We start from the raw sequence: 11,499 nt of genomic DNA, 5'->3' as shown, positions 1-11,499 counted from the left end.
ATACTCGTAAGCAATATTGCGCCGTATCGTCATGGCCTGTAATGTACAAGTAAGCCGATTTTGCCTTGCACTCGGCCAAAGTGCTGTGAACGTGACGTGACCGCGACGTGTAGGTAGATATGAATAGAAATGTAATTGTGGCGGCTCGCTATACGACATGGTCGAGTTTGGTCACCTTCCTGCGAGTGGGGACCAACTCGATTGTGTTCGGAGTTAGCTACCTCACTTTGCCTTCAGCTGTCATAAATAAAACACGTGCATTAACATGCCAGTCGTTTCATTCGTCCATCCCCCATATAATAAAATGACATATTTGAAACGGAGTCGTGCAGTGCTGAAGCCGTGCAATGCTGTTAAGTATGAACAGACCTTTAGTCGTAGGAATATAGCACATCGCGTACTATCTGTTCAGACCAATTGCCGTATGATCGGCTTTCGTGGCCTTACGACCCACGAGCTGTCCTATGTTTTTTGGTGCTGGCCGCACTGGTCAGCCGGCGCTACACTTCCGCTCCAACCGTCGCCGCTTGAACACTGCTTCTAAGCTGCTCGTTTCCTCGCTCCCGAATCACCAGTTCGAGACTGGTGATGTTTGACGATGCTTGGAGACCAGCTCCAGTATTCGTCCGGGGTGAAGTGAGGAAGCCTGGTCTGTCTTCGTCCCGAAGGCAGACAACACGTAACCGCGTGTGTTGGGTGAGGTTTGGTGCATAACCTCAAGCCACACAACACTTGTTATTTGTATACGAACTACCCCCCCCCCCTTTCCCCCCTACTTTCTCTCTGTACATTTAAACTTAAAATACAGTTGCTCACATACAGATTTACAACCTGTTTGCATTATATATAATCTCCCTCCATTTTCCTTCTCCCAACATCACGCACACTGTACGAGAGAGGAAGACAGAGAGCAAAGCCGCCATCAGCAGAGACCAGACCATAGACGACGATCAGCGGGCACCACGAGGGAAGCCACACTACGCTTTACTACGAGCTCTACAAACATCACGTCCAGGTGGCATCTCGATTGAGAACCCCTGGCGTACGTACACTATCCCTTATCGAGGTCAATACACTCGCATACTCCATTTTCACACAGATGCCTGCACCCTTCTGGAATGAGCTTTTATTTAAACGGAACATACTCGGAACACACCACGACCCCTAGACAAGAACAACTACACACCCAACTGAAACAGATGCACCAGACATATTAACACAACGCCAGTGAGCTTCGGGAACTCAAACTACTCACTCTGATGTCGAGCAATTATCTCCGGCACATACAAATACAAATACACATGTAATAATCGAACAATAAAGATCCTCTTCCAGACAAACACAACCACGTGTTTCTATAGGGCAGGACACGGTCAACATACCACTTATTCTCTCGCTGCCTAAAAATTTAATTAATAAGAATTGTGAGAATTGAGAAACAACTTTACGCAAGTGGAAATGGCTCCTTTGTTGGGACTCACAAGTGGCGCACAGTTGTCCTCCAGGAACACGTTCTAAAGGGAAACTGTAGACTGACCTGGAATGTTTCTTTATCTGTCGTAGGAATTCTCCTGGTTATATGCTCCTCGTCGAATCGTAACCAGCTATACGAGCTAGCGGGAGAAAAGCTGGAGACCCGGTCACGAGGTCCTTCCTCTACGTAGAAGGCTTCTGGCTGTTTCGTAAACAGTGGCGTATGAAGAGTGTGGGATCTCCAGGAACTGTGCAGCTACTACTAGGCTCAACCGCACGTGGACCGCTCGGCTCTCAGGATGCAAGGTGACAGATAACTGTGTCCCTTAAAGGTCTGGTGACAAGAGAGACTGGACGGGAGATCTGAACTCGACCATCTCCGAAGAAAGTCTGATTAAAAGACAGACTGGGACAGGGAGAAACTGGTCTTCACCGTGTCCGTTGAAAGTCCGATAGCTTATCTCCGTGCGCGTTCCCGGGAAGCTACATCCGGGGAGTGAGGGTAGTAGGATGCTAACCTAGCCATTGGCATTGCTGCTAACTGAAGGGACGATGAGGAAGACAAGATTCTGTAATGATAGCGTTACAGAATCTTGTACCGATTAATACATTACCCGCTCCGTTTTTTAATTTATTTTTTTATTACGCATACTTCGTAAGACAATTTTATTTATGTTTTCAATTATTGGAAGTTTTGAAAAATTTTGCGATAATTTAAATTTTGTAAAATACGACACGGGCCTTTTCGGGGGCTGGACCCTGGTTATTAGTATCGGCTGGTACCTTTTATCGTCAGGCCTGCATGAAATTCATGAAATCCTGTAGCTATAAAGTAGGTAGATCCAAAAATTCTATCGTCTGTAGCAACGATACTTACATACATACAGTGGCGGATCAAGTAAATGGAGGGCCCCAGGAGCATTTGAAATTTGAGGTAGGCCCCCACTTTAGAAAAAAAAAATGGTATCATCGTTTCATGCTTTTCAGTATATGGCTTTTACAAATACAGTTACAGTATAAGGATAAGGATATTATGCAAAATAGGTATTAATTTCATTTATTCTTGGCTTACGAACGTATTGTGGATAATGATAATAATTTGTAAGTTGAAAATTTTGGTAGCAAAGGCCCATTTCTGAGTCTCCAAGATTCGGAGGCCCCAAGCGCACGCTTATTTAATGTAGGATAAACTGCCGCTGCATACATATGTACGTACATAAAATGACAATTTTTTTCAAATTCAAATCCTAGACACTATTCCTGAAAAAATATTTCCAAATACTTAAGAAAACATAAGAGAATCATGGACGAACATTTATGAAAATAAATAATCCATTTCCATGCTTTTATATTCCATTCGCGTGCGAATTTGTCGATGCCACCCCATTTTTATTTTTACATACCTCCTTTACGTTTCACATGGCTTTCGTGTTAGTGGACATTTTTATCTCTTATCCGATCGTTTTCATAATTTGCCATATTGCTCATTTTTAAAAAATATTTAATTTCCACATATTGTTTATCAAAGAAAAAAGCCGTTCTGCAGGTGAATTTGTTCCTGGCACACAGAGACAAGATTCGACCTGTATTCGATAACATTTTCGACGAAGGCTTTAAACATTTCAATCCATCTATTATATAAAAAGTTTACTGGTATTATTTCACGACTTACCAGGACAGATATCCAAAAAACAGTACTGTGCCGGTAAAATCAGTACGAATCAGTACCTTACATGCATAGCTCTGAAAAAGTGGGTAGACCACTGAGGTTAGATAGCATTATAAAACGAGAGTAAATTATCGGTCCTACATGTGTAATTGGCCAAATTTATGATAAAAATCAATTAAAATAAGTGTGAATTATATAAGAGATTTAGTCATCAGGTACACTGAAACTTCTAAATATAAATTTCCATGAACGGATATGAATTTGCATGGTAAATCTTTAAAAAAACATTTACATTTACATATATTGTATACACAACCTGATAATTCACAATTAATTGATTTATCAAAAACCATAGTATCTCTCGTAATAACCATAGTAAAAGTGGCAATCAGTCTGGATATTGAGAGCATTAGATTAAGCAATTTGTACGCGTATTACATAAAAATCAATGTCATATTCCTGATAAATTCACACAAATTAGATTAATATAATAGCAACTTCAATTATTATAATATCCTTTTAGGCGATGCTAATAGCCGATAATGTATTTTGTCAAATTTAATTTTATCATTCCATCATAATTCATAAAAGCATAAAGTGAAATGACCGTTGTTTCAAAATATGTATGTACGAGTATATTTTTACTAAATAAGTTCTTTGCAAAACAGAAATATAATGATTCTGCATATTCTTTTGGGAACAAATTTTGTAGGTTTTGATTGCCATAATTGTCTATATGTACATATTTGGCGATATGTACTTCAATACATTGAACGAGCGCTAATTTCACGACAAGTCTCGAATTACAACTTTTCACCCTTTCTTTTTTTAGTAATCGAACCTTTCAAGGTCATTGTAAAACAAATACCTGTAAAAGTTAATCGTTTTACATTTTTGAATGCTATATTTATTATTATATTAGTATTTTAATTTTTACACAGTGTAAATTGTTTAACTGGGAACCTGGGGAGACAAATATTTTAAAAAAGAATTTGATCAAACGTTATAAAAGAATTGTGTTGATAAAACTGTACAAAAAATTTCAGCGGGTCAGGAATATCATTTATGCAGGAACTGTTTGATATTAATTAAAAAAAAAATCAAACAATTCTTTACATAACGTACCTATACGATTTTTTTCTCGAAAAAAAAAGATAACTTTTATCATTTGATGATAATATTTATACCAAATTATCATTGTACTTTCATTAAAGACTTTCATTTAATGTGATACACTTGCGTTTTGCCAAATATTTGGTAAATAGGAAAAACTTATGTATGTATGTATTAAATATTCATGTTTGTAAATTTAACTACATATTTGCGTAGCCAAACGTCACAAATTTGATCAGTATATTTAACGAAACAATGTATTATCTATCAAATTTATTTTTGGATAGAAGTGGAGTCGCACTTTTTGATCAATATTTTATTTGGTGTGATAAAAATCAATTTTATTGAAACTAGTAAAATATTAAAATACTATGCTACTTGTGCTAATTGTGCTTGTGGTTCAAACATTGTGCAATACATTTTTGCCGTCATAAAAAAATGTTCATTTTCATGGCCATTGGGTAATATTATTGACTGACATGTATTGAAGTCGTCTCTCACATCGGACGTGTTCGTTTTTCATTATTTTTCGCTGTGGGCAGAGGAAACATTCACGTATTCATCTTGTATGAAAATAGTCAAACAATCTACAAGAAGATCGATTCATTACTTTTGTACTTATGCGATTTTTATCTTAATCTCAACCTGTATGAAACAGTTACTTCTCTACAGACAGCTCATTGTGCTCCAGGAACACGGCAAAAGCACACGTTCGATCGGATCACTTATAAGTTATAAATGGAAAAGCAGAAAAAACTCGACGATGGACAATATGAAGAAACTCAAGTAATTACACATATTTCTAATATTTTTTTATATATTTATATGACGAAAGTCGAAAAAAGTTTTGCTTCTACCGGTTGAGCAATCAAATGAAAATTTTTGCCGTCCTCATATTGTAATTATTTTTATATGATTATTGTACATATTGTTAACTCACCATGACAAGCATTGTACCATTTAAAATGTTATTATTATTAAGTGAGTGTTTTGGAATTAATTTTCATTAATATCCTTAGGATTTTGATTAGTAATCTGGTAAGTGTAGTAGACGTTCAATATATATAATTTGTATATAAAATTATTATTTTGAAGAAAAACAATAATTTTATTTTACTACCGCCATCTATGTTTAAAACTAATAAACAAACGATGGATAAACGTCAACGACTATCTCGCCGGGCAGATATCAAACGCGTCTTATACGATATTTTTGCTTATATTGATGACCAAAATGAGCAATATGGCAAAGTATGAAAACGATCGGATAAGAGGCAAACTGTTTCCTGAATTGTAATCGTAAGTGAAACGTAAAGGAGGTATGTAAAAATGAACATCTACTACACTTTCATACATATGTACATATATAATAAATAATGTACGTTTTATATATGTATGTGATATAATTGTGGCTACATTAGATAATTAATTAATTGATTATTTACATATATTATTACCCTAACTTGTAAACATCGTAAATTCACTTTATTCAAAAATATTACATTCCAAATCCACATACATATTTGTAAAATATTTTGAATCATAACTGAAAATATTGTCGAAAAACTGATACAAAAAAAAAAATATATATATATATATATATATGTGTGTGTGTGTGTGTACATTAAACACAAGTTAATTGCGCAATGAATCTTATATTAGTACCAAAATATTTTATTAGACGTCTAGTATGGATGAAATTACAAAATCAATACACGTTTGGATTTATTACATATTTTCGCAGCCATATTAGACAAAACAAAAAACATAGTATGATAGTTTAATGCACTTATAATAATAGGAGGCATTGTTGTCCTTGCACGCCATATATGTAATTATTACAAGATGATACAAAATTGTGATTGGCGAGGAACGCACATCAATTGTCTTCAATTTATACAAGCGATGGCTACGGTAAAGTTCATCTTTAGTTACTTTAGTTACTGATTGATCTTATTGAAGTGCTAAGATCAAGAAAACTACTCTATATGTACATACATATACACACACACAATATGACGACAAAAAATACCATTAAAAACAAACGACTACAATTTTATAATACTTCAAACAAAAATGCCCATTCAATATTGTATGAAATCGATCTAATACGAATATAACATAAAAAGAATACGATGTGATACGAATATTACATGTTCAAATAAAATTATGACCACGGTTTCCCAACCTATGGATTTTCTCTAGAGTGCCACCTGAAACCGTAAATTAAATAAAATAATTATTATAAAGCAATTTTCATTCTCTTTGGTTTGTTTTTACCCTATACCAGTAAAATACCGTTTTCAGGTGAATTGGGTCAGGGTTCAGGAGTCGAGGGTTACTTAGGTTTAATAAAAGGAGGTCGACATCCAAAAAAAGTTGGGAGCCTGTGTTATAATGATTTAATGTCAATGACCTTTCTATTCATGTAGACCTCATTTAATGCAAAATGAAAGCCGAAGGCATAATTCAGTTTTAAGTAACGTGTACCGCTTCATTTTTACTTCTATAGCCTACATACACATGTATGTACATATGTATGTTACCTATACAGAAACAAAAAAGTATATGTGATGTGATTGAGAAATACAGTAATTTTTCGCTATTCGTTCCAGTCATCCTAAATAAATTGAAAAAATACAAAATTTAAGGCTAAAATCCTACGTAGAAACAGTATTGCACTCTCGACGATTGCCCATCATTCAACAAACTCTTTCACTTCATAAATATAAACAGATATACATATGTAGATTATACTAGATATAGATTACATATTATAGAGACAAGAGAAAAATTTTATAGATTAACATAATACTTTGCAATTTTGTTCAAAAAACAAATCCTACACACCTTAAACATTTTAAACAATCTACATATATTTAACTTTAAAATATAATTAATCAACTTTATACTATAAACTAAGCCAATACTGTGATTTTCCCTCCTATTTAGCTTCATGTTTATTCTGAAATAAATGCAAATATATTTAAAAGAAACCTATAAAATATATTTCCTTTATTCATGAGCACTATACACGAAACAGTCTCGCCAGTTATACTGTACAAAAAAGAACAAATTGACAAACGAACTAGTTTACTCGGTAAACGGGTTATATCCCAAATGTGAATCGCTACCAGGATAACCACCGCTACGAAAATCGCCCGCGCCGATTTCCTGTCGCACGAAAATTCGTCGCATGGGAAAATTTCCGTACAGAAAACTGCCCAAATATTGCTCAGCATATGCTTTTTTTACAAGATTTTTATTATTATCAAATCTAAAATGACTTATAAAACGATATATACCTACGATAAAATGTAATTTTTAAAATTTAAATAAAGAAATATTGCATACGGTTGAGAAACCCTGATATTTAAACTAATTCAATGAAATTCGCAATATATATAAATATAATACAATAAAAAGTTACTTTTTCCATTAAAATACGAAAATTTTCGATACGGTTGAGGACTTTTGAACATTTTTTCGCGTGAATGTTATTTTCGTAGACATTTTGTCGCGTGATCATTTTGTCGCGAGAACCAATTGTCGCGTAAACATTTTGGTAATAAACTAATCGTCGCGTGTACATTTTGGCAATGCACCAATTGTCGGGTACATTGTGTAGTTGAACCTTTTGGAATTGAACCAATTGTCGTGGAACCGTTTTATATAGTAGGTCCAAATGTCCTCCGTGTAGGTTGTGTCCTGCAGCTGTGTAGGGGTTGACTTGTCCTTCTGCATAGGGCTTGAGTTGACTCTCTGGAGGTTGTGTCCTGTAACTGTGTTTAGGTTGATTATGTGTAGTACGTGTTTACCATGTATTCCTACAGTATGAAATTGTATGAGATAGAATGCAACTCTGATGTGCAGCGCACTGTCGCCTAGTGCGGTCAGACCTTTAGGCATACCGAAAAAGTATTCTCGATTGTTTGCTCCATCTTCTATTCTCTGTCTTCTATGGATGCGTGCCCTGTGTTAAAATGTTTTAAATATCATCAGAAGTGGGAGTTATAGCAACGTTGTAATACGGCTTCCACAGGATTTCTCATTTTAAATACTCGGTGTTCACTGTTCTGACAGCTCAAAATGTTTGATAGCTTAAAGTTTCATGCAACATCTAATGGGGATCTACATTTTTAAAAACAGCTTTTAATTATTAGCACTTAAAACAAAAACTATAGTTTTTTTTAAGTTTGTATAAACAAATTATTATGTTCATGAACAAACGGGTGTGAACACATGGACTGTAACATATATATGGGATCCATGAATGTATGCGGGAGGATATTCAAAGTCAAAGTCTTTACGTAACTCGTTTAATGTCTCGCTTCGGGCTCGACCATTGCTCGAGTGACGCGCAAAGCGGCGCCTCAGGCCTGCCAACTTAAAATATTCTCATTCATACCAATCCCACATATACATATGTACACGTATAATTTTTCAGAAATCCGACACGGATATGAATTACATAAATAGTACAGCTAAGTATCTACACATGTATACTATCAAATTAAAACTTACCGACTTAATTTTTTTATCGCTGATTACTATTTACGTTTTCAGGAATTTATTTGCTTAGCACTTATTGAAACAACGATAATTGTTTTACCAATATTCTTGAATCAATACTCCAAAGTAAATTTGTACATACACAGGTAGGTATAAAATGAATGTCTATGTTTATTAATGAAGAATGTATGTATACGCTTGAAGGCAACGCCGTATTTTATTGTATTATGACCAACCGCGACGAATATCACAGCGCGAAACCATTCGAATTCGATTAATCATTGTACTATTTTATAATTCATATAATTTACCTCGGCTATACTGAAAATATTGATTTTGAACTCAAGAATACTTCATAGTTTACAACATATGTAACGTCAGTTCATTATTTGACTTAACGTGTCCACATCTTTCATTTTGTTTTTCCCATTTATATACATTTATTGTGGTGTCACCCTAATGGTTTCCATGGATTTCCGGAAACCCGTTGTTATAAAAATCAAATGTTTCCGGAAACCCGTTGTTTAGAAATCTAAAAATTCATAGTTTTTGTCAAAAATTATACATATCTTGAAAATTTAATAAACTCATAAATATCTCAATTTCGATTAACGATTTTCGGGATTATGTCATTTATCAATAAATCGAATTCCGAAAAGTATACAAGATGGTAAGAAAATAGCTAAAGTTATTGCTGTGTGCTCTACAGAAGCTGAAAAACGGCATTTAGTTTATGGATAATATGTATTGTTAATGATCAAAGAAATTGTTTAACTGTAGATAACATATCCCACTTAACTTCTATTAAACTTCTTGAAAAGTCAATTTCTGAATTTGATGCAAAGCTATTTGTTTAATTGTAGTTATGTCAGGGGCATGACACTGCTGATGATACTACATATACATATATATAGAATAAGAAAAAACCCACTGCCTGCGTATTGTATAAAAACCACTGCCTGAGCTTGTTTCAATAGTTTTACTCTTGTAGTTTTATCAATACAGAATTCATATAATATTATTTTTTTTATTTTACTATCTTGTTATTGCTTTTATTTTAATTTTCTATATATTAAAAGTAATTTAGATACTAACGGAACTTTTCCAAACTAACATTCCTGCTCAAATCATTTTCCTGGTGAGGGGATACGCTTGAAAACTTCTCGCGGTCCTCACTAAACAGTATTGTTAATAATCCAAAAACTCAAAATCTTCTTGAAAATTTGATTTCTTAACGTTACTGACAAAGACAAGCTTGATAATAAAATATATGTAGATTTACACCAAATAGTAATTAAAATAATTCATAAATTGCACCTATATATTATCTAAATATTTGAAATTAATCAATTCATTAATAAATTAAAAATATTGAGAGGGTAGACCCCAGCGCCTTGTCCATACAAACGTATTAGACTTCTCCCTTCCTCAATTATGGAATTGGAGAAATTATTTTTTAATATACTATGGATATAGGCATGGTTCTATTTTTATTTTATCTGTGTATGTAGTTTTATTTTTTTGATTAATTGATTTTTGATTAATCAAAAAAAAAAAAAAAAAATAGAACCATGCCTATGGTGGATATCCATAGCATGTTAAAAAATAATTTCTCTAGTGCCATAATTGAGGAAGGAAGAAGTCTAAAGGTCTGTTCATACCTATCCAGCACGACCCGAATCCTGCAAGTATCCTGCACGTACGGACAGTATTCTTTAGTACATTCTATATGGACGCGCATGAATGCGTAAATGCGCATGCGCGATGTTTTTATGCTTCTAAAGGTTATTTTATATATGGTATGATTTTATGTTTTTAAAATTCATTTTACTTTAGTTTTGAGATTTTAAAATTTCAAGCTCTTTGGAAGACTGCGAACACATACTTGAAGAGTGTCAAAAATTAAAAAAATCGAATTACACTATTAAATTAAAATTTAGCAGTCAGTGGATTTACACAAATAATCATTTGAAATATTATAACATTCAAGTAATTAAATTTTTATTTGAATTTAATTTTTCACGAATTTCATGAAAAAATATTTGGAAACCCGTTGTTCCAAAATTGGGGTGACACCATTGATTACATATGTATGTAATTGTACACACATTAGGTTAATATTTCATTAACTCTACTGCACTATATATTTATATGTAAAAGATAAAAAAAGCCTCATTCGAAAAACGCCCAAATTTGAAACATTTACATAATTGTTTTAGACTTCCCTACTTCCCTATGCGTTTAATATTTAAAAACGATTCTGAAACAGTTTATTAGAAAAAAATTAAGATATTTTTACTCTTGACTGTTTTTATTAGATTGAATGCCAGAAAGTTATGACCTACATACATACATATACATATATACATATGTGAACAATTACATACATATATCCCAGTTAAAAAATAAATAAAAAACTAATACGATAAAACACTTTTCTATACACAGCCAAGATAAATGAAATAAACATACAATTCGGTTGAATTTAAATTTAAGATCTAGTTATAATAAAAGTGGTTTCTTGATTTTCTTTGGTCTGAAAATCCATGACATTGCTTTGACGTCTAAAGTTGGATAATCTCCAAAACCCAATCTCGTCACTCGTACCGTTCATCATTAAGAGCGCGTCGTTCTATTTATGTTATTTTTTATTTAATTTAAAATGAGATTATTTGTCTAGTATTGATTTATTCTAACGAAAGCGACTCTCGATACCTGTGTAAGTATGAAAA

General features: G+C 33.5%; 1 protein-coding gene across 3 annotated transcripts in view; it reads left to right on the top strand.

Moving 5' to 3' along the window:
- The window catches only part of LOC143914278 (organic cation transporter-like protein), a 474,519-nt gene that overhangs the window by 458,321 nt on the left and 4,699 nt on the right, over positions 1-11,499 (top strand). The window contains exon 1 of one of the 3 annotated variants that reach the window (XM_077434436.1): positions 4,735-5,041. The exons of 1 other annotated variant lie outside the window; for it this stretch is intronic. In XM_077434436.1, coding sequence (XP_077290562.1) covers positions 4,994-5,041 — 48 coding nt within the window. In that variant the 5' untranslated portion in view covers positions 4,735-4,993. Of the gene's footprint in view, positions 1-4,734; positions 5,042-11,343; positions 11,487-11,499 lie in introns of those variants that run through there. One more of the 3 variants, XM_077434439.1, reaches the window with a different exon arrangement.

Source organism: Arctopsyche grandis, chromosome 7 (genome assembly GCF_051622035.1).
Source record: "Arctopsyche grandis isolate Sample6627 chromosome 7, ASM5162203v2, whole genome shotgun sequence".
NCBI lineage: Eukaryota > Metazoa > Arthropoda > Insecta > Trichoptera > Hydropsychidae > Arctopsyche > Arctopsyche grandis.
This window is presented reverse-complemented; position numbering and strand designations above follow the sequence as displayed.